This window comes from Heteronotia binoei, chromosome 2 (genome assembly GCF_032191835.1).
Source record: "Heteronotia binoei isolate CCM8104 ecotype False Entrance Well chromosome 2, APGP_CSIRO_Hbin_v1, whole genome shotgun sequence".
Taxonomy (NCBI): Eukaryota; Metazoa; Chordata; class Lepidosauria; order Squamata; family Gekkonidae; genus Heteronotia; species Heteronotia binoei.
This window is the reverse complement of record NC_083224.1, coordinates 57,283,118-57,307,389: the sequence shown is the minus strand read 5'-3', so window position 1 is coordinate 57,307,389 and position 24,272 is coordinate 57,283,118. Positions and strand designations below refer to the sequence as shown.

The window sequence follows — 24,272 nt, the reverse complement described above, 5'->3', positions numbered from 1 at the left end:
ATTTTCATAATGTGACCGAAGTATAACAGCCTCAGTTTTGTTTATGTTAGTTTTTAGGGAGAGTTCAGGTAGGACTGACAAGCTCCCGCCAAGGGTGGGTTTTCCCCCAGTTTGGAGGCCCGCAACTCACCGGCACAGAGTGTGCTGCCAGGGGAATCCTTGCCCCCAAAGAGCTCCATTATCACGTGACATGCCCAGCATGATGATGTCACCCAGAAGTGACATCATTGCACTGGGTACATCACGCCAGGGATCCTCTAGCAGTTGGGTTAAAACTCATGTATTATAGAGTTGTACTATGTACTATAGAGTTTTTACCCTGAATTATAGAGTGTCCCCAACATGACATGCCCAGTGTGATGATGTCACTTCTGGGTGACATCATTGCTCTGTGTGTGGGGGATTCGTCCCCTTCCAGAGCCTAGGTAAGACTTAGCAACCCTAAGTTCAGGCTTGATTTGATCTAGAACCCATTGATTTGTCTCTTTGTTGGTCCCCAAAACCATATTTCAAATGAATCCTTTCTTCCTGTCAGCTTTCTTTGTTGACCAACTTTCACACCTATACATAGTAATGGGGAATACTACGATATGAGTTATCTTGATTGTAGTTGCCAGTGACACATCCTTAAATTGTACTAATGCTATGACAGAAATTCATTACTCTACTTCTACCCACCAATTCAGTTCTGATATTACAGGACACCTTGGTTTAATTAAACTATTTACAATCAACATGTTTGTCCAAATGAATGCAGGCCACTCCACCAATCATGTTTTGTTAGGCTACATTATACCAGGATCTGAAACCATTAACTGAAGTTGGTTTCTTCACTACAGTTGGATTTAATTATAGTTTCATGTGACACAGGAACATGGACCTCCTGACATAGAAGAAGAAGAAATTGGATTTATACCCCACCCTCCACTCTGAAGAGTCTCAGAGCGGCTCACAATCTCCTTTACCTTCCTCCCCCACAACAGACACGCTGTGAGGTGAGTGGGGCTGGAGAGGGCTCTCACAGCAGCTGCCCGTTCAAGGACAACCTCTGCCAGAGCTATGGCTGACCCAAGGCCATGCTAACAGGTGCAAGTGGAAGAGTGGGAAATCAAACCTTGTTCTCCCAGATAAGAGTCTGCACACTTAACCACTGCACCAAACTGGCTCTCCAAACTTACACCAAACTTAATAGCGGCTCAAGCCACCCTCACTAGAATGCAGGCCAGGATGCTACCCAAATCTCTGCAACAGAAAGAGTGAAGGTGATAAAACCAACATTTGTGAAAGCAAAACAAGATTCTGCAAGCCAATTCCTAGTTTCTTAAACTAACCATAGTTAAAATAAACCATTCATTCACATTATGTCTTAGCTGGACAGAGAGAGACAGACAGACAAACAGAGAGAGACAGACAGATAGAGAGCGCAAAAGATAATGCCAACCTTTAAAAAGACAGTTTGGATCTTGGCACAATCCTTGCCTTTCTCCTCTTCTACCACCGAGTACAAGACATTCTGGGCAGGGATTTTTGTGTATGCTATCCGCTTGTTGTTGCTAAACATCCAGATCAAGATATCTGGAATAGAACACTGAGGCTGGAAAAAAACAAAAGCACCTAAGACCACAGTTGAGAAAGAAAACCAGAAAGCAGAGGGTGCTGAATTACTGAAATCAGCAAACAAATACCTATAATATGTTTGCAGATTTGTGGGAAATGAGGATAGAGGAGTTTAAAATGTTGTAACTTTTTGTCAAGGACTGGGATAATGGATGGGAAGAAGGATGGAAATCATGGAAGATTAGTAGGCAACAAATATTGGCACAAGAACTGGGCACAACACTTTGAACTTATGAACATATGAAGCTGCCTTATACTGAATCAGACCCTTGGTCCATCAAAGTCAGTATTGTCTTCTCAGACTAGCAGTGGCTCTCCAGGGTCTCAAGCTGAGGTTTTTCACACCTATTTGCCTGGACCCTTTTTTGGAGATGCCAGGGATTGAACCTGGGACCTTCTGCTTCCCAAGCAGATGCTCTACCACTGAGCCACCGTCCCTCCCAATCATCAATCATCTCAACTTCTGCATCTCAAGCACCTTCTAGATCACCTCCAATTTAAGCATCAGTTTGAAGTGATTAAATGTTTCCACATTTTTCTCTATCACTATGACTAGGGACACTTTTTGCTTTCTAAATGAACACTAATATTGCTCTATGGGAACTATCAGATACTATATTACAGCCACATTCTTGCACATTTTCATTTTTCTCAAGTGTGTGCCTACTGCTTTTTTGGGGGGGGGTTCTGTTCCACATGTGTTTTGCTCCCTCTAGTGGTTGATTTGATAGAAGATGAGGAAGAAGAAGAGGAGGAGGAAGATGTTGGATTTATACCCTGCCTTCCCACTCTGAATCTCAGAGTCTCAGAGAAACTCACAATCTCCTTTATCTTCTCCCCCACAACAGACACCCTGTGAAATAAGTGGAGCTGAGAGAGCTCTCACTGAAGGACAACTCTTGTGCAAGCTATGGCCATTCCAGCAGCTGCAAGTGGAGGAGTCAGGAATCAAACTTGGTTCTCCCAGGTCTGTGCACTTAACCACTATACTAAACTGGCTCACTGTATAATATCACTGCACTGTAGGTTTTTATGCCAGACAAACAGTGCTATAATATCAAATTGACTACTAGAAGGAGCAAAACACATGTATAAAAGGAACCCCCTCCCAAAGCAATAGGGGCACACAAGTGAGGAAAATGAGACTGCAGAAGAAGACATGATCTCATGCTCCACAGTGCAATGTTTCTTTTTCCAGTAGCCCTACCATGGGTTCTCATACCATATGAATTGCCAAACCTGGCCCTGTGCTTGTCATATGTACCTCTTTAGCTAGGAAGCGGATCTTTGACAGGATTGTCTTTGCCTCATTTACTTTCTCCTTGACATTGGTGCGTGTCAGTCGCCTCCTTATGCGGAGCCCCTGCTTTGCATACAGTATCTGAACAGAAAAAAACAAATTCAAACCATATATGCAGCAATACAGAGGATTACATATAGCTATATTAATCTTGGGTGACAAAATGAAACAGAAGTCCAGTGGTACCTTAAAAGACTTACAACCTTTATTCCAGCATGAGCTTATGTGAGTCAGAGCATTTGATGAAAATTTTGATGAGCCATATGTTATGCTGACAGTTACTAGGATGTGCAGCTGATCCATTATAGGAAATGTACAGGGTGGAAAGAAAAACAAAAAGGTGACCATATGTATGTGAAATAAAAGAGATTCCAGTAGCACCTTAAAGAATCACAACATTTATTTCAGTATGAGTATTTGTGACTCAGAGCTTACCTCTTCAAATGCTCTGACTCACAGAAGCAGCTAAAATTTTAATAGCGCATCACTGGAAGTCAAAGGTAATGCCTACAAAAAGACAAAGGTTCCTGAAGGTCTGGGACATAATAGCAATGGATAAGATAGCAAACACAATTCAGCAATCAGAAGTTTTAGAAAACAGAAAAGACAATAACACGTTTGTGGAAAAATGGTATCATTTCTTTAAGTTTGTACAAGAACAACAAAATGTTTCATGTCAACTGCCAGAAAAATATATAGACTTTGTATTCTATTAAGTCTCTCTACATAATATTGTAAGCATAATGGGATGGCTAAAGTTATAGATATTGTAATAGTTGTATGTGTTGGATTGTTATTGTTATATTAATATTAATAAATTTATTTAAAATTGAAAAAAAAACATAAGCTCATGCTGGAATAAATGTTGTAAGTCTTTTAAGGTACCACTGGACTTCTGTTTCATTTTGCCACCCAAGATTATGATTAAAATATAATTTATTTATATTTTTGATTTATAACCCATCCTTCCTTTGAAGGGTTCAAGACAGGTAACAACAATCAACATATATACAAAGTTAAAATTAATACATACAATACAAACAATATAACACTCTAAAAACAAGCTTAAATTCTACAGGTGGTGATATCCAATTTCATCTGCTCTCCCATTATATCCATTAGTTGGCATAGGCAGATGACGATTCAGAAAATCATTTCAACAGGCCCCTTGCAGCAGGGACCTCCATCTTAGATGGATTTAGTTTCAGCTGGCTCTGTTGTAACCACCCCATCACAACTTCCAGTACATGGCCGAGATTTTCCATGGCAGAGTCTGGATGGCTGTCCATCAACAGATATCATATTCGTTCTGATTTTTGCAGAATTTGTGTTCTGTGGGCATGGACAGAATTGCAGTAATTTTGGAAATCTTTCAAATTAGACAATGTTTGAGCTGGGCTCAGAGTTCGCTATACTATGAGGCCACCTGAAGTGGTCATCACAGGTGGCAGATTTGCAGGGGATAGCACCCTCCCATGTATCACCAGCCTCCCATCTCAACCTCTTTGCAGACATCTTGACTCCTCCCCCTCCCCATCCTCACTGCTACTGCCCCCATCTCTGCCCAGGAGCCAGAGCAGCTAATCTTCCCTGCCTCCTCACTCTCCCAAAAGGACTTCCCAACTCTTAAGAATTCAGCTACCATTTTCAGTTACCCTGACAACAGGCATCGCGAAAGTCCTGTGGTAATTTGCCTTGTTCCCAGCAGGTGACAAGTACTTTGTGAAGTGAGCTATGTAGTACTGTGCCCCCATGCTTCCAGATCTCTGGTGGAATTCCATCAACTCCTGCTGCCTTGTGGTCTGACCTAGCCTCAGATCGCAAAGCATGGAGGCACACCATCCACCAGGCTGTCTCTTCCTTTGAGAATGCACGCATAGCTGGTCTGGAGGACAAAAGGAGATTGAGGAAGAATCGCACTGCTACAGCACCAACCCTAAATCAGACTTTTCCCTGCAGCCACTGTGGCCGGACCTGCCTGTCCCGCATTGGTCTTGTCAGCCACCAGCGAGCCTGCAGCAGACGTGGACTACTGCACCCTTCTTAAATCTTCATTCGCGAAGCCAAGACGAGAGAGAGAGACAACAGGCAAACAAAGATGGAGGCAAATTCCCAAGAGAGGAAGGAAACTTACAAGAGTTTGGCAAGAAAGGTGGAATGGTTAAGCTAAAACATAGCAAGGAAAAGTTGTAAAAGACAAAAGCATGTCTATAGATAATGAAAGTTAAGAGAGACAGCGAGGGGAGAAAAACTCAAAGCAAATGCAACTGAACACGTCTGCACTCTGTCTACTCTGTGGGGGTGATGGCAACAAAGTGAGTTCACTTTCTGTCACCAAAGCAGCTGCAGAATCCCATTCACTAGAGCTCTTCTAGGTTGTGAAAGGCTTTTATTAAAAGTTTCCTTAAAAATAGGCCCATGTCTTGTACCAGTTTAGAGTAACACATCCACAAACACAGACTGTTCACATGACTCACAATATTTTGTGGAAGTGACTTCATCCGACATCGATCAAGGTTATTTGGACGAGCCATTGGCTTTTTATCTGCATTAAGTGAATACTGCCTGAAATTAGATAGACTGTGAGTTCTGGCTTTGTTACCGCAGCCACACATCACACAGAATAAAAAATGAACAGATGTCAAGGATTCATCATTATCACAGAACAGTAAAAAAACAAAAAAAACCCCTGCATTTAAACTGTTATTTTACCACATTAATAAGAAATAGCAAGATAAATCGCTGTTCAACAAATATAGTTTGTTGGGATATATATAAACTTTTATATAAAATATATTTTAAAACTTTTTAAAATATATATTTTAAAACACACACAGATATCACTGACCTTTCACATTTGCCTTCTTCTTGTAGAAGCCAATGCAGTGTAATAGCCAGAGTGTCGATCTTAGGCTGCTGAAAAGGGTTCAGATCTTTGCTTGATCATGAAGCTCACTCACTGTGTGTACTGGGCTACTTGCTTTCTCCTAGTCTAATCTACCTTACAGGAGTGTTTGGGATAGGAGAAGGAATAGCCATAATGTATTTTGCCCAGTGGTCCTTGCTGTGTGGATAGCAATAAATATAAAGAGTAAATGAGCTCACAATTTCTTCCTATTAAAATCTCTCTTGTATTTTGCTGCACAGAAGAAGAAGGCTGCAGATTTATACCCCGCCCTTCTCCCTGAATCAGAGACTCAGAGCGGCTTACAATCTCCTATATCTTCTCCCCCCACAACAGACACCCTGTGAGGTAGGTGGGGCTGAGAGGGCTCTAACAGCAGCTGCCCTTTCAAAGACAACCTCTGCCAGAGCTATGGCTAGCTCAAGGCCATTCCAGCAGCTGTAAGTGAAGGAGTGGGGAATCAAACCTGGTTTTCCCAGATAAGAGTCCGCACACTTAACCACTACACCAAACATAGTGGGACTGGGGTGCCTCAGTATAGCCTTTTGTTCTTAATGAAATCATGGTGATTGGCAACCAAATCTTTACCTTTAGAGAAATTTAAAGAGATCCACTCTTCCTGTGTTCTACTGTTTATTATTCTAAACCATTATCTATAATAGCTAGGCCCTGACTTGGCTAACCTGATCTAGGCATACCTTGGAAGATCTCAGAAGCAGGGTTAGTATTTGGATGGGAGATCACCAAGAAATACCAGGGTTTTACCACAGAAGCACATAATGGAAACCACCTCCAAGTCTCTTGCCTTGAAAATCCTCTGGGGTGCCCTAAGTCAGCTGTGATTTGATGGCCCTCCCAAAAAAACTAACAAGGTGGGTCTGGAAAAACAAGCTAAAAAAACAGCCATGACACAAGATTTCCTAATTAATACTCAGCATTTTTACATAACTTCCTATTAATCAGTTGGCTTATTGTGAACTCTCTAATTAGAGATGAGTCTCACAACATCAGGATCCAGATGTGATTATCTTCTAGGCTTTGAGGATGCTGGATTCAAAGATGTTTAATTCAAGACTTGACAAAGAATGTGATTAAGATAGAAAGTGCAGGAAAGACAATTTGAGTCAACCGTATGGTTTTTATTAAACAAAAGCAGGAGCATACTAACCTACATCCAGCCACAAACTCCTCCAGGACTTGCCGAAGCCTCTCATCTGCTTTGGACTTGGGTCGCCTCAAGAGTTTCTCCACATCTTCTAGCCCATGTTCCTGTTGTAACAAATACTGCCTTGAGATCAGTGTCAGCTGACAGTATTCAATGTAGCTGATATTATGCACCTTTGGTCTAAAATATAAGCACCCACGTATAAGCAACAGCAATATGATTTTTGTAAAGAATGAAGCAAAGAGTTTCTCCTGTGAAGTATTGATTGCCCTCAAACATCCTTTGTCAAGAACAGGGCAGAAAGTACTCAGAACATAAATCCAATCAGGCTCCCACTCTGCCAAAATAATTTTCTGCATGTTCCAGTAAAGGCAAGTATGTGATACCAAGAAGCAGAAGGGCTTGACAGAGGGTTGACAGGCAGAACAATACTTTACCAAACGCTCTGCTATTTTGACAATCCAGTTGGAATTGCAGAGTCTCCAGGTATAGTCTTCCCAGTAGCTCCAGACATACACACAAGGCTTATCGTGCAGCAAGGGCAGGCAGCTGTAAGAGCTAAGAGCAGCAGGCAGTGAAGATTTACAACTTGAACAAGCAGCTGATAACCAGCCCTCTGCATAATAGTTACATTGATATATCATCACCAAGGCTAGAATAAGTACTGAATTTGCTTGCTTTTGTAAAACATAGTACATACATACAAAAAGTTCTGAATCTGCCCCATGGACTTGATGAAGGCAGCCCTCTCCACTCCCCTGGGTTTGAATTAGGTGGAAAGACGGAGGAAAGAGTCTTGTATCCAGCTACTAAGGAAGCTGGACACTAGAACTAGGTATGAGCTCATTCCTCCAATAGACATAATGAAGGCAGAAGATAGTTGAGTCTAGTGAAGGTCAACTGTAAGAACATTACAGGCAGTGTCCCTCACCTGAGCAGAATGAGTCCTGCATATCTGTATTTTACCATGTTACCAGAGGAAAGATGCATAAGCTGGAGATTTGAACTCTTGGGAGTTGCACTGCTGAACACTAGCCAATTACTGCAGTTATAAACTGAGTTACACTTTTTTAAATCCATGCACTTTAGAAGGGAGTATCTCTGTTTAGGATTGCACTTCATGTGTCATGATGAAGAGGATCTTTCAGGGCTATACTGTTTAAATTGGTTTTCAGTTAATCAGAAATAAGAACTACTGAATTATCATTATTACATGTAGTAAGAGGCACTGGACTTTTGCTTTCAGGGGGAAGAAATTCTATGGCAAAGATGTCAAACTCCCAGCCCATGGGATAGAACTGGCCCACCAAGGGCTTTAATCAGGCCCATGGCTCTCTTCCCCCCACTCCCACCCATGCCTGTCCTCACCATTTCAAGATCAAGCTGCAGGAAATTATTCCCCCACCTTTCCATTTTAGGCAGGCATCTTTTAAGGGCAAGGAGGGGAAGGGTTGGGAAGTGTCAGTTATCAAAGACTATTAAATAAACAAAATATATCAAGAGTGTTATTGTGTTAATGTTATTGTTTGTATTTTAAGTTAAAATAATAACTTTTTATTGTGTATGTCTGTGTCCTTTATAAAGTTTATGTCTCTGCTACCTGGCATTACATTTTATGAAACACGTGGCCTGGCCCAACAAAGTCCCACCTATGTCAGATCTGGTCCTCATAACAAATGAGTTTGACACCCCTGTTCTACAGTTTTAAATCTGTAAGCAAGCATATGGTAAGTCTTGAATGTGGATTTCTCAGTCTAACCATTATTAGCAGCCTGCAAGCTAGATTGCATACTACAGCTCACACAAAAGAATATCCAGTGTTGCTGAACCAAAACTTACAATATATACCTAAAATAGAACCATCAAACACTATCTGTAACATCATTCTCAAATGCCAATATAAAGTGCAAAAACAATTCATATTTAATACTGCAGACTCAACGTTGTCAATTTGCTTGTATTTCCTTCTGCTTACAAGAAACTGTTACAAAAGATAATACAATGTACTATTCATATCTATTGTACTTAATATAATACTAAAAATGGGTCTGTAACTAGTACTCACCCAGTGAGAATAATCAATATTTCATACTGCAGACTCAGCCTACATGTGGCACTTCAGTTTTCCCAAAGCGAGATATAGAGGAAGTGCTGTTAAGACAGGAGAGTTTTTGGATTCATAAATTGCAAACAGTAGCCCCTAGGGGTCTGAATGCCAGTATAGATCTTTTGTCACATTTGTAAAGAGAACAAATTGTATAGCTGTAATTCTTAGCTGGCTCCAAACATCTGAATGCAATTAACACAGGGAAGAGATCTATAAGAACAGCTAACAGAATACTTTAGTAAGAACCTTGGAGATGGGGAAAGTATTAGATATTTATTATTCTGATTGGGTGAGTACTAGCCACAGATTGATTTTTGGTATTGTATAGAGTATGACAGACATAAATACTGCATTGTGTTATCTTTGTAATAGTTCCATTATAAGCAGCAAGGAATAGAAGCAAGTCGACAAACTACTATAAACAAAACCACTGTATATCCAGGAAAGTGTGTCCTGCTCATTTTGCTCATTTGACAACTGCTTATACAAGAAGGATTTCATGCACATTTGAAAATATCATTAAATTGTACCAATACTATATATTTGCACCTAGCAGCTACTCTTCTGGAAACAACCTCTTGTTGGTTGGAACAAGATTAGGTTGTCATATTCTGTGCTTATTTGTCTGGAATTGACTGTGAAAAGCGGGAAGGGCAAAATATAAGTTGAATAAAATAAATAATGAATTTTGTATGAAGTGTACAGAAAGTGAGAGATGCTTCAGTATGAATTATAGTTGATTGATTGTATAGTGCTATTATATATGTTTATGAAACTCTGAATTATGTATATGAGTTTCTAACTGCGTCTTTAACCATTGACCTGGAATGTTTCATAATATAAACAATTTTTGCACTTCATATTAGCATTTGAGAATGATGTTATAGACAGTGTTCATATTTTGTATATATTGTAATTTTAGATTGCATACTACAGCAATATCAATCTGTTTGCACTGGAACAGATATTGCTTTTCTGGTGTTTTCTTGTCTCAGGGATCCTGATGCTAGTAGGGAAAACAAAACAGTTGCAAAATAATACAGAACAGTACCTTTACTAAATTACTACAGATGTATTTGGAATGCAGTCAATCAGGAAAAAAGTATGTCCCTTAGTAAGAGTTTCTAATACATGCATTAGACATATATTGAGGATGCCTGAGGCATAGGATTTGCTTTCTAGGGCAGGGGGGTTAGGCTAGAGTATCGTTTCCTTCCAGATCTGTGTATAATTTAGACCTAATGAATGACATGAATGACTGCTGAATGAATTAATAAATGGGAATGTGAAGAGACAAGATCTAGTCAGACAGCAATTAAAATGAATTACCTGTCATATTCTGTGGGCTCAGGCCTTTGGTTTGCAGTCACAGATTTCTGGAGCAAAGTTGTGCTTGGAGATATGACTTCAACATCCAGCTCATCCTCAGAACTGGGTTCAAGCAAAGGCTGCTTCTCTTCACTCCTTTCTTCCTTCTCACCCTTCTTAGAAGTCTTGGTAAAAACTTCTTCAGCTTTGCCATAGTTCCCTTGAAGATGAAGGTGGTTACTTGTGGTCATCATGGCCAGTTACTATTTACAACAGCCTTCCAAGACCATCCCTGCAGCCTCAACCTCTCTAGAGCATCAGCAACTCTTGTTTGTAGTCTTCACACTGACAAGAGTCTATGGTCTGAATATACACAGCAAGTTTGTCCCTGTCCCCCCCAACTGTTGTCTTTCTTATATAGATAGATAATCAACACTGGCAAGGCTTCCATTTAGTCAGCTGCCTGAAAAACAAGCATATTGATGGAGACTAATGAATGCTTTTCTCAAGCTATCACTGGTGATTCCTCAGGTAATACTGAGAATAGTTCAAACCCACAACTCAGATGCTCAGCTATAGAGTGCATTAGGGTGCTTACTTGGGACTCTGTCTAGTAAATACAAAGCAGCTGCAGTCTCAGAAGCAAAACAGGCAAAAAAAGGTGACACATTGATTAAGAAAAAATACATCAGATTTAGGGAAATGGATTAAGGGCACATCCATGAATGAGAAGCAAGCATTATTATCTTTATATGTGAACTCATAATCATCAGGATCTCAGGGAGGTATACACAAACAAAACAAATCATAACAAAAACCCCCACAAGCAACAGGTTTACACTAACATTAGGGAACTCCTTCCCCCAAGAGGGCACTTCTTCCTGCCACTCAGCTGGGTGACAGGAGAAAAAAGGCAAAACGGAGAGGACACCAACACCTCAACATGTTGCTGTCACATCTGGCACAACCGGAAATTATATCAGTGCATTGCAGGTGACACTCTAGCAAGTAGTCAAAACTCTATGGTTAAACCATAGAGTTGTGGCTAATACCAGAGCATTGCCATTTGTGTCATTATTGCACCAGACAGGCCCCACATCATGAGGTGAGTCTCCTGTAGATTGCCAGATTTGTGTTGGCAGCCCTCATTAAGATCCATACTGTGTTAAAGCTCTCTAGGGCAAACCAAACAAAAGTCTCTGTTCAACTGTAATCATCATAGGGGAGGGACGGTGGCTCAGTGGTAGAGCATCTGCTTGGTAAGCAGAAGGTCCCAGGTTCAATCCCCGGCATCTCCAACTAAAAAGGGTCCAGGCAAATAGGCATGGAAAACCTCAGCTTGAGATCCTGGAGAGCCACTGCCAGTCTGAGTAGTCAATACTGACTTTGATGGACTGAGGGTCTGATTCAGTATAAGGCAGCTTCATATGTTCATCAGTTATTTGTAGTAATATCTGGCTGGGCTCAAGAAATTTTAAGTTCAGAGAACATAGTTACCTATAGAGATCTCAAATTTCACAGGCTTGGTACCTATTGATGGATCTATCATAGTCACCTCAAAGAAGGAGGCAAAAAGGAGGAATTCTTCTTTAACTCCCAGTGCATTCTGAAAGAAGAAAGAAAGGTTAAGTATGGCCTAATTTTGAAATAAAATTGTCCACACAATTTTTCCTCACACAAAAATTTGCAACATTGAACCATGAATGTTTCACTCATGACAAATACTGGCAGGCAGGCCAGTAATTCATTTATGCAATCATTTTGATATCTGAATTGCCACTGTATTCCTCAGTGCAGGGTAACAATGATATCCTTGGGGAGGGATACGTACTATTCTGTTCCAGGGCTATTTTTGTAGAAAAAGCCCAGCAGGAACTCATTTGCATATGTCACCATGGTTTCACATGGGGCTTTTTTGTAGAAAAGCCCAGCAGGAATGTATTTGCATATTAGGCCACAGCCTCTAGTGCCAAGCCAGCCGGAACTGTGTTCCTGTGCATTCCTGCTCAAAAAAAAAAAGCCCCGTTTTGTTCTCTGTAGTTGCACTAAGGACAATCCAGATCAATCTTTGCAATCTTTGCAATGTTTTTAAATTGAAGATATAAACCTTCGAAAACTTTGTTTTTCTAGATCAAGATGGATAGCTGTGTTTATCTGTCAGTAGCAGCAGAAAAGAGTAAGAGTCCAGTAGCACCTTAAAGACTAACAAAACTTTTGCTAGGGTATGAGCAACAGAGACTGCTGAATTGCAACTGATAACAAAGCTCAAGACAATGCAGCGGAACACAATCAAAGCCTGGGTTTGCGTGAACGCAAGAATTTTTCCTTCAGAAGCCAACAAGCAACAGAGGGGCTCCTGTGGAACTTTATTATTGAGTCTTAGTACTCTATTTGGAAAATTAAGAGACTGTGAGGGGTCCTCCCTGAAATACTGTATTTGAGACTCTTGTTTGGCTTTAATTTCTGATTGTATGAATGTATGCCTACTTTTGTATGCTGTTCATTATATGACACAATACAATATACTTAATTTTGTATAAACTATTCAAGAGTGTGTGTTTTGCACAATATTTTTGATATTTTTGTATTCCATATATTGTGCTGCCATTGTTCTTTTGCATTGCTAATGTAATTTGGCATCTGAAATCACTCCACATTTCAATATATGGGATAGATGGACTTGAATCTAGCTGTATCTGAGTAAGTGAGTAGTGGCTCACAAAAGCTCATACTCTACTATAACTTTTGTTAGTCTTTAAGGTATTACTGCACTCTTACTTAGTTTTTCTAGTCATGTTAACTCATTCTGTATTTTTCTAGTGCTCTCAAGAAAGGCTGCCGATGACAGTCTGTTTGGGAGGTCATTAATTCATAAGGTTGGCCTAAATCGGTAGTGATTTGATCACACATAACACACATAGTGTTTATGTTTTGTTGAAGACAGCCAGAATATTTGGCAGCTGTACTGATTATAATCAGGGACTAGTCAACCTTTTTATCATTTTAAAATGGATTTTTAAAAAGGATATATTCACACATAAAAAAAGTAGAATTATTAAAGGCCAACTATGCTATAATAGGTGTTTCAAGCATTATATTTTACTGCAGCTGTCTCCAGCAGAGACCTTCAGGTAGATAAGCTGTGGTATAATGAACAGTGGGTATGTTCTGTTGTTACAGAAGACCTAGATACAGAAATTTCATCTCACTTCAATTTTTTGATTCTTCTGATGAAGACATTTTGAACAGGGCTCAGTACTGGATTCCTGTCACATGTTATTCATGTGGAGGGCACAGAGGGCAGAATAAACATTTGGGGGATGTGGGGGGGAGTAAATAAAAATAACTAACAGAAATAAATATAAAATAGAAATAAATAAATATAAAAGAAGAAGAAGAAGAAGATATTGGATTTATATCCTGCCTTCCACTCCGAAGCTCAGAGCAGCTCACAATCTCCTTTACCTTCCTCCCCCACAACAGACACCCTGTGAGGTGGGTGGGGCTGGAGGGGGCTCTCACAGCAGCTGCCCTTTCAAGGACAACCTCTGCCAGAGCTATGGCAGACCCAAGGCCATGCTAGCAGGTGCAAGTAGAGGAGTGGGGAATCAAACCCGGTTCTCCCAGATAAGAGTCCGCATACTTAACCACTACACCAAAAAGTAGAAATAATTTTTTGTGGATTTCAAGACATTTATCTATCTCTCCATCCATCTATCTTTAAACAGAACAGCTGTGCTGTCCTTCAGAATGGAAGAAAACAGAACATTCTGAATTCAAAAGAACGTTAAAGCGGGGTCATTTCCTATACAGTTAAACTCAAATAATTCGACTGAAATGGGACCTCCATATGGCTACCTATACCCTTAGGAACAAATACAGAGATACAAATAAGAAAAACTATGGCAAGAACTGCTGTTTCATGTTTCTTAACCCCAGAGAGGAAAAACACAGCTTTTTAGCAGAAAAATTACAAGTGGTGAAAGGGATGAGTAGCATACCATCTTGCCGCTCCATTACCATGGCTGATTTCATTTAAAAATCAGTTTAGTATTTATTATTTTACAACTCCCAGGGAGTTAGTTTCTTAATATAAATAATAATTCGTGCAGTAGGGGAAATAAATATTTTCGTCTTCTCATGGTACCACTGTGTTTGGGCAGGAAGCTACAAACAGTAAGAATGAAATCTGTTCGAGTGCACATGATTTGTCTAAAATATTTTCCCCAGGCCTAGAAAAAGCTTATAGATAAAAGTGAACACGCTTGTTTTACTTTCACAAGACTTCTTGCTGATTGTCTTTAAATCTGCCAGTCTACTGCGCTTACATGTTCTGTGTGATATTACTAGCTCTGCAGTCATGCCAGCAAGGAAAACAAATAGCACATGGGTGTGTGCTTTATTGGTTCCCTTTATTATTACAGAGTAATAGGGCTATGGCAGAGCTTTTTGTCCCCACCCAAGTAATCTTGTGTTGTCACTTACCACCATCTCCACCTACTTAATCTTTCCTTTACAAACTATGTATGGTACTGTAAAGTGCTGAACAAGTTCTGTTCAAGTACCAATGTACTCAACTCTTATTTTCCTTTCATAGGAAGATGTTGTCCTGCCTCACCAGTGTCTGATGAACAAAATGGACAGTTATCCGCTAAAAAATATCCCTCCAGCTCTGATGCCAAAATTGCCATGCTCCATCATAGGTATTAATCAAATAATCAGACATAGAAAATTATATTATACTGAACAAGCGACAGCTGTTTTAAACAGCATGCTTTTGAGGCTTCTCCTCAGAGCAAAAGATGCAGAGACACAGCAAATACAATGAATTTGATGAGGCTATCCATGCAGCCCTGTAATCTGATTGACTTCAATAAACTTACAAGGCTGATTGCACTGTTCATAAATGTCTTAAACTCAAGTATATAAATTTATCACAACTTAGTTAACTCTGAATGCTGAACTACTAAAAAGATGCTCCCAGCTTCAGGATATTAGCAAACATGAAACCACATTTATACTTTTGTAACTAGATATCAAGCTACTTCCTTTCCCTTATCCAGGAATTTACCTACTTTGTCCATGCATACAACCAAAAATCTGCTTTTCCAATTTTCTGCAACCATTCTTACTGCCAAAGAGCCAAGCCACTGTTCAGGTATTCTAAAAAAATACTTGCCTTTTGAGGAGTGCTAAGTCTTATAGTCAATAAAGAAAGCAAAATTATGGTTGTATGTGCAAGTCTTCAACACAAATTCCTTTCACTAGATTCTAGTGCTGATGTTTGTTGGTAAGTACATTCATATATAACTATTCTTTATTCTTTGGACAGTAAAAATAAGTAGGCAATACGATTATAATAAACATGAAACAAGTTTAATGAGCATGAAAAAACGTGCTAATAGTGTTTGATATACAAAAGGAACAAAAAAACAAGAGCCATTTGGTACAGTGGGAGAATTATTTCTAACTTTAATTAAACACTGAGGGATCTCAGAATTTAATTAAAATTAATTCTCCTACTGCACCAATTGTCTCTTGTTTTCTGCTCCAATGTTTGGTGCAGATATGTAACAGGGCCAGCCTCAGGGTTTTGGTGTCCTAGGGAAATTTGGCATGTGACACCCCCCCCCCCCCCAGCAACATTCAATATGGAGAAAAATTAGAGATAATATCAATATTTTAATAGAGAAAAGAAATTCACTTCTACTTAATTTGGAACCCATTAAAGCTTAATGCCCTAGGTGACCACTATGTTTCCCTGTATGGTTGGGCCTGCCCTGATATGCAACAACTCTGTAAATTTCAAGATGTGACTCACCTCTGGGAGAGGATGGAGCTCCTCAACTTCCACAATCACCTCACTTGGCTGCTCTGCCTCCTCAGGGATACCAACCTCAGCTTGGCTTTGCTGCTGCTCTTTGAAAGAGACTTTTGTTTTCTCCTTGGTCTTTTTACTCTTCTTCTTTAATTTGAACTTGCTTAGAGCACCTTTAAGAACCTCTACAGGCTTCTTTTCTGCTGCTTGGATAGTACTGAAGATCTCTACAGAAATGGCCATGAGAAGACGCCCACGGTAGAATATGCCTTCTCCCAAACCTTCATTGAGATCCTTGTGGACATCTCGCAGAGCTGAGTTTTGAGGTGAACCATACAAGTTCACCCAAGTTGGACCAAAAGTGGGATTAAAACCTGTGAAAATCGTCATACTTCTAAATTTTTTGGCATTCAAGTTAGAATTTACAGGTGTTTGTTAACCCTCTTGTACCCTCTAATCAGTGCATCAGCAGGACATGACTCCTTGACAGCCTAGCAGTGCAATCCTAAGAATGCTCTCCTAGAAATAAGCCCCTCCACTGAGTAGACTTCAGTAGGATTCTAAATAGGATTCTGCTGCAAAAAACATTGGCTCAGTTCAAACATAGTGCAAAACCACGGTTAATTAAACTATGGTTAATATGATTGTCTGAATGTACGCTACTCAATTACCTGTGGATACTTAGGGTTCATAAATACAGGATCTGAAGTTGGTTTGTTAATCACAGTTAATCTTAACTATGTTTTTGCTTAATTTTGGAATGCAAACTTTCTGGCTCAACCTTGCATTGTCTCTAGTGATAACCATTCAGGCTACAAAGAGAAATCACTTTTCAAAGCTAAACAGGACATGAGTGATTGCCTGTGAGCTGAATAAAATAAACAGTGGTCTCATATTATGTCTGGACTGAGCCATTGTCATGATACATACATACAAATGTATCAGCCACAAATAAATTCTCTTAACAAAAAATTCTGTGGACATACTTCTCAGAGTCAGTGCCCCAGCTGATGCACAGGCATCATTCAAAGACAAATAAATAAGCAACAGAACAGAACTATCTGATTGCACATTGGTGCTTGAAGCTCAGGGCAAACTCACCGTTTCTCCCAGGGTCAGATATCTGCTTCAGATCAATGAAGTGTGTGGCAAGGGCAACATCCCCAATGTTTGCATCATCCAATACTTGGACTTTGATTTTTCGAACAAGAGGAGGAAACATCTCAATGAAGCTGATCTGTTCATTCCATATGGGTTCTGTAGTGTTGCTTTCAACTGATGTTTCTCCCTAAACCAGAAGAAGAAATGACTAATATAAGTCAGCAGTCTCAAACTAGTTTGAAACTGGTAGCAGAGGTGTGAGAAATCTGAAAGTCAAAAACGCTATAGAGTATACACATTTATCATATTATGTGATTATTGTTGTATGGCTAACTGAGCCCATAATTTCTTCTATACTGAATGATGAGATCCCCCCAGAATTAAATGGGCTGGATGAAGGTGAACAAGCTGAAGCTTCATCTTGACAAGACAGAGGTTCTCTGGGTCAGAAGAAAGGCAAACAGGGATTTCAGATCTCACCTGTCTTGGATGGGGTTTTACTCCCCTTGAAAAGCCAGGTTCACAGTTTAGGAGTGCTTTCTGAAACAGCAGTCACCTTAGAAAACTAGATGACTGCTGTGGCTTAGAGTTAAGTTTGCCCAGCTTCAACTGATGTCAGCTACGTCCATCTCTGGTTCAGTCAGATCTATCCACAGTGATCCATGATCCATGGATCATGATCCATGCCTTAAGTTACATCTAGACTGGACAGTTGATCCATGCCTTAAGTTACATCTAGATCAGTCAGATGTATCCACAGTGATCCATGCCTTAAGTTACATCTAGACTGGACAGTTGCACTGTATTCTACTCAACTCTACTCTACTCAAGAGTTCCCCTTGAAGAGCGTTCGGAAGCCACATCTAGTGCTGAATGCTGTAGTTAGACAGCTGGTCAGGGCCAGCTATGAGGAGCATATGCCCACAGTACTACAACTACTACCCTTGCAACCAATCTGTTCCCAAGCCCAATTAAAAGTGTTGCTTTTCACCTTTAAAACCCTACATGGCTTGGGCCAGGATATCTGAAAGACCATCGCCTCCTATATGTTCCTGCAAGAGAATTAAGATTGCAGAGAGATGCTCTCCTGACTTTGCTCTGGCAGCTCAACAATTATGGAATATTATGTGCCTGCCCCCCTCACTTTCAGTCTTTAGGAGGCAGCTGAAGACAGTTTTAGTAAGAATGTGTTTTGCTTGATTGGGCTTTTATTATTGGCTGTCCTAATTGAAGTTTTTAAACTGTGACTTTTTATGTGTTTTTGTTTCTATTGTGCTTTTTAAAATAATGTTTCATTTATATTGTAAGCTGCCTTGAGGGTGAAAGGCAGCTAATAAATATTTTAAGCAAACAAACAAATGTATTCCAACATTTATACTAAATTTCTAGTAATATTGCCACTAGGTTGGAATTGATTATTTTATGAAAAAGACAACTTGAGGAGTACAAGATACAACTTGAGGAGTACAAGATACAGTACAAGATACAGCTATACAAAATTATGAATGGTACTGGGAAAGTGGATGGAAGAAACATCTTTTATCCTTTCTTCTAATTAGAAGAGCCCCATGGCACAGAGTGGTAAAGCTGCAGCACTGCAGTCTGAGCTCTCTGCTCACGACCTAAATTCGATCCCAGTAGAAGTTGGGTTCAGGTAGCTGGCTCAAGGTTGACTCAGCCTTCCATCCATCCAAGGTCAGTAAAATGAGTACCCAGCTTGCTGGGGGAGAAGTGTAGATGACTGGGGAAGGCAATGACAAACTACCCCATAAGAAGTCTGCTGTGAAAACGTTGTGATACAACATCATCCCAGAGTCGGAAACGACTGATGCTTGCACAGGGGACTATCTTTTTTTAAAAAAACCCTTGACAACTTGGTGTCAAATTGAAACTGAACTGTAGTAAGTTAGGCGAGAACTATGGTAAGCTAGGACAGATTTTAAAAATTACTTCTTCTAATGTAAAGAGTTATAGAATTCACTGCCACTACATCTAGTTTAAGATCTAGCTTTTCTAAACAAGGTCAGACTCCCAAAACTTTACTTAGCTACTCATCGGCAATGTTCCCTCTAAGCTGTGGAGTCTTGTGAGCTCTACTTTGTGAGCTACTGGCATTAAAGTTGCGACTACTGCATAAATTAGTTTGCTCTGGGGCCATTTTTCCTGAGCTAAGACAAAAATGTGTGAGCCAGAGGCGAAAATACTGTGAGCTAGCTCACACTATCTCAGCTTAGAAGGAACAAAGCTCATAGGTACCAATCATATTTGTCTTGGTATCTAAGAGCACACTCGGATGGCAGCTCACTGCACACTCATCCAGTGTTCATACACTAAGTTGGGCTTACAATGCAGCTCATGATTTGCATTTCAAATCCTGCATTGGATATGCAGTACAGATGCGAGCAGTCAAGATGTAGATACATGTACTTAACTGGGATTCATTGGAAACTATATGATCCCTCTTCCAAACCACCATATAGGTGCACCCTAATTAGTTATCCTGTTTTCTAGAGTCCTCTGTAGATGCCCCTCTTCCATTCATGTATTCAGAAAAGGCTGTAGGTCAAGTCCACAAGGAAACAAAGATTAGTTGTAAGGGAATACATGTTTTAAGAGGCCAGCCTTAAGCTTACCTGTTGTCCAGAAAATATAACTTGCACATATGGATCAATGAAGACTTTCTTCTCACCCACAATCTTTGAAAAACCACCCATGATTCCTGCACTCATGCTGGGCAGTCCATCTGCCTTGTAAATTTTGATGCAAACTTTGGCCCAAGGCCGCTCAGCTGGGATTCTTTTAGGCAGCAGCAAGTTCCTGAAAAGAAGATAACGGAATTCTCAAAAGTGATTATACCTCCAGGAAAACCAAAACTACAGGACTCAAGAAAGTGTGTATGTGTGTGTGTCAGAGCGAGAGAGAGAGTAGGGTTGCCAGGTCTGTGTTGGAAAATACCTAGAGACTTTGGGATTGGATCCAGGAGAAGGTAGGGTTTGGGGAGGGGAGGGGCCTCAGCCTGGTACAATGCCATAGAGTCTGCCCTTCAAAGCAGCCATTTTCTCCAGGGGAGCTGATCTCTGCCACCTGGAGATCAGCTGTAAAAGTGGAAGATCTCCAGGCCCCACCTGGAGGCTTTCAACCCTAAGAGAGAGATACAACAAAACAAGGGTACACTAGATTCTAGGAATCAGAGAAAATCACACTCCCCTGAAATCTGGGGAGAAATCATGGGGAGAAAAGACTCAGTGCAAATCTAATGCTGCATAAGCTCCCATGGCCTTTTTATGACCAGGAACACACACGAACAGGGTTCTAGCTGGCTTGGTGTCAGGGTGTGTGGTGCAATATGCAAATGATTCCTGCTGAGCTTTTCTACAAAAAAAAAAAGCCCTGCGTGAAACAATGGTCCCATCAGGGGGGTGGCCTAATATGCAAATGAGTCCCTGTTGGGCTTTTTCTTTTAAAAGCCCTGCACCCTCCTGATCATGATTAAAATTACAATAAAACTTCTTATGTTTCTGTTTGCTCCCCCCTCCCTTTCCTTCAGTTTTCATGTATATGCATGGATTCCCCTCTCACTTTCTGTACTATGCTCTGTTAGCATTACCATCGGCAGACCACTGCTAACCATAGTTAGCCCAAGCCACAGTTTGCAAACTGATCTTTAAACTGTGGTTTGATGCTGGCTGAGATTAGCAAAAGTACTTGTGAAAGCATAACACTAAACCCAGTTAACTGCAGAACTGAGTGTGAGGAGTGAAGAATGCACCTGACACAAGGGAGAGAGGAGAAAGAGTGATTGTGTCCACAGGAAAATTGGACAGCATTATAATTTTACCGACAGCAATTAACACTCATAAAATAGAAAAATTCACTGTGTGGCTCTATAATTATAGAACATTTTTTAATAGAGTAGGTTTTTATACCCTGCTTTTCTTTACCATAAAGAGTCTCAAAGCAACTTACAATTTCCTTCCTATCCTCTCCCCACAACAGTCACATTGTGACGTAAGTGAGGCTGAGAGAACTGTGACTGGCTCAAGGTCACCCAACAGGCATCATGTGGAGAAGTGGCAAATCATACACAGCTCCCCAGATTAGAGTCCACCACTCTTAATCACTATACCACATTAGTTCTACAATGATCAGAGACTACATTATTGTTGGAATGTACATAATGCTTTGGAGAAAAGTTCACTGGGGAGCGGGATGACTCAGTGCTAGAGCATCTCCTTGGGATGCAGAAAGTCCCAGGTTTAATACATGGCATCTGCAGTTAAACAATCTGGCAGTAGGTGATGTGAAAGGCCTCTGCCTGAAACTCTGTTGAGCTGCTGTCCATCTGAGTAGACAATATTGACTTGTATGGACCAAGGGGCTGATTCACTATAAGGCAGTGTCCATGGGTTTATGTGCAAGAGGCTGGTAGTGCTGCTGTGCAAAACCCAACCACTCCCATCAGGAACATACCATATGTTGCTCCACCACACACTTACTTTTCAATATCTTCATGCTGGCTGGTGGAGGTAGCAGGAACAGAACTCATTACATCACCCCGTGCCATTACAGAAATGTTGCACTTGACATATCCTTTAGTTCCTGCTCTGGTGTCCTTTGGGTCATTAAGAACAGCCCACTTATGGTAGAATCTGTGATCTAAGAATGTAAAGGTCAAAATCACATTGACATCGTAAAATGGCAGAAAGGTGAAATCATGTAATTGCAAATCAGTTTTCCTGCATGGCCACCAATTGATTCAGAAGCCAGATAAAAGCATATTTATAACTGTGTTTCAGCTCTTCACATATACACACAAGGGGGCAGAAAAGTGCTGTAAGTACCACATGGGAATTCAGAGAAAGACAGAATGGCTAAGTCACAGTTTCCATGACACTAATTTGCAGGACTGTAACCAACTACAGAAGTTAGGAGCCTCAGCTTCTCCAAATGTCCAAAAATAAAGTCAGAGGAAAGCTAGTAAAGTTGTGTGACCTCATACAATAGTACAGGCAAATACTTAGCAAGCATAAATAAATGTAATTACCCTGAACCCAACAGAGCTCTGCAAATTGATAGTAAGACAGTTTATGACCACCATGTGTCAACTGAAGTCTTTCCAGGACATAGTATAAGGGCTTTAGATGGCTCATCTTCATTTCAGCCTTACTTTTTTCTTTTCTTTTCTTTTTTGCCATCAGGTCACAGTTGACTTATAGTGAGCCTGTAGGATTTTCAAGGCAAGAGACATTCAGAGGTGGTTTCCCATTGCCTGCCTCCAAATCATTAGCCTGGTATTTCTTAGTGGTCTCCCTTCCAAATATTGACCAGGACTGACCTCGCTTAGCTTCCAAGATCAGGCTAGCCTGGGTATCCAGGTCAGGTCAGGGCTCAGTCTTACTTAATACAGCTCAAATCTCCACTGAAAAGATTAGCCAGATAGGATCAGATTTATACCAAATCCAAAATATCAACCCTTGCGGCAGGGTGCTAGATTACAAGCACTAGGAGAAAATCTATTTTTAAATGGTCTTGTTTGTTATTTTGTTAGGATTTTTTTTAAATTCAGCTTAAGAAGAACAGCAAGGTACATTTATTATATAATAAAAGAATGGGGAAAGAACATTCATAACCTATAAATTATTACTTTACAATGGCTTGAAAAATACATGTGGTTAAATTCCATCTCTGTATTTATTGCTGTGAATTATATTGGTGTTGGATAAAAGGAACTGAAAGAGTTTATGAGACTATTATCCAGGGTTTTGGTTCCCTGGGCCCAACTTGGGTTTCCTGCAACTCCCAGCAACTGTGGGGAATGACTTTTTTAAAATGTAAGAGAGCCCAAATAGGCTCAGAATGCTGATACAAGGGGGGAGGAAGGGCTCCTGCTTTTTCCCCAGTCTATTTTTCCATATGGAAATAGTGCTGAAGGAGAGTTACTTTCATGTTCTTGCAGCTCTATGTACATAGAATCTCTATGTGTAGGTTGCCAACCTCCACGTGGTGTCAGGTGATCTCTTGGGATTACAATAGATCTTCAGATAGCACAAATCAGTTCACCTGGAGAAAATGACTGCTTTGGAAGGTGGACTCTATGGCACTACTCAACCTCCTCAGGCTCCACCTCCAAAATCTAGGCATTTTCCAATCCAGAGCTGCCAATTCTATCCATGCAGAACAGCAAAAACAGGCAAATATCCCAGAATTGTCTCCATGCTGGAAAACAGCTTGTGAGAGGAGGCAGGGACCCTTCTTTCCCCTGTGCTGGCAATCCTTTATATTTTAAAAAGGCATTCCCTGCAGCTGCTGTGTGACTGCTGGGAACCCAATCTGAGTCCAGAGAACTTGGACCCAACTCTTTGAAAACCTGCATGTGTAGTCTGGCCCTAAGCAAAGCAAAGAAAAGGAAATCAAAAGGCAAATATTTGCAAGAAGAGCTTCCAAGACTCTTAATGTACCATACCTGGTTGGGTATAAACAGTCTCTAGATCAATCTTGAATATCCCTATGAGTGTGCCAAGGAATGGGATCTTCTTTGAATGAAAGACCTGTGCAGAAACACAAACCACCCACTCAATATTGAATGATATGGCTGTTAAAAAGCTGTGTAGAATCTAACAATGTACACGATCAATCCAGTTGTATCCATTATTAAGTCAATACTTTAGATATTAATAAAGCATTATACTAAAAGGAAGGTGGAGCTCTATTATTGTAAAAATGTCAGTTTATCAAGATGGTCTGACTCTATTCCAGATTACTAACTCTGGGTGCCTTCACACACACAGCCGTCTTTGAGGCTGTACAGATGATCAAACTGCCTCAGGAGCCACACCACACTGCCACACTTGCCTATTTCCCTGGCCGAGTAGGCAAGGGTGGTGTGGAGGGCCCAAATCAGTGACCCCCAGGGCTGCAACCTAGGCAGCTGCCTAGGGCTCCCTAATGGAT

The 24,272-nt window shown here is 40.5% G+C and overlaps 1 protein-coding gene across 1 annotated transcript in view; it reads right to left on the bottom strand.

The window, feature by feature from the left end:
- LOC132567300 (fer-1-like protein 4) overlaps positions 1–24,272 on the bottom strand; it is a 78,313-nt gene that overhangs the window by 38,889 nt on the left and 15,152 nt on the right. Inside the window, exons 11-22 of the mRNA XM_060232981.1 lie at positions 23,785–23,869; positions 21,818–21,977; positions 19,955–20,138; positions 17,322–17,508; positions 16,224–16,594; positions 11,900–12,008; positions 10,424–10,622; positions 7,425–7,545; positions 6,991–7,091; positions 5,395–5,482; positions 2,882–2,998; positions 1,442–1,594 (exon numbers count right to left, since the gene is read on the bottom strand). Of these exons, the coding sequence (XP_060088964.1) occupies positions 1,442–1,594; positions 2,882–2,998; positions 5,395–5,482; positions 6,991–7,091; positions 7,425–7,545; positions 10,424–10,622; positions 11,900–12,008; positions 16,224–16,594; positions 17,322–17,508; positions 19,955–20,138; positions 21,818–21,977; positions 23,785–23,869 (1,875 nt within the window). The remainder of the gene's footprint in view (positions 1–1,441; positions 1,595–2,881; positions 2,999–5,394; positions 5,483–6,990; positions 7,092–7,424; positions 7,546–10,423; positions 10,623–11,899; positions 12,009–16,223; positions 16,595–17,321; positions 17,509–19,954; positions 20,139–21,817; positions 21,978–23,784; positions 23,870–24,272) is intronic.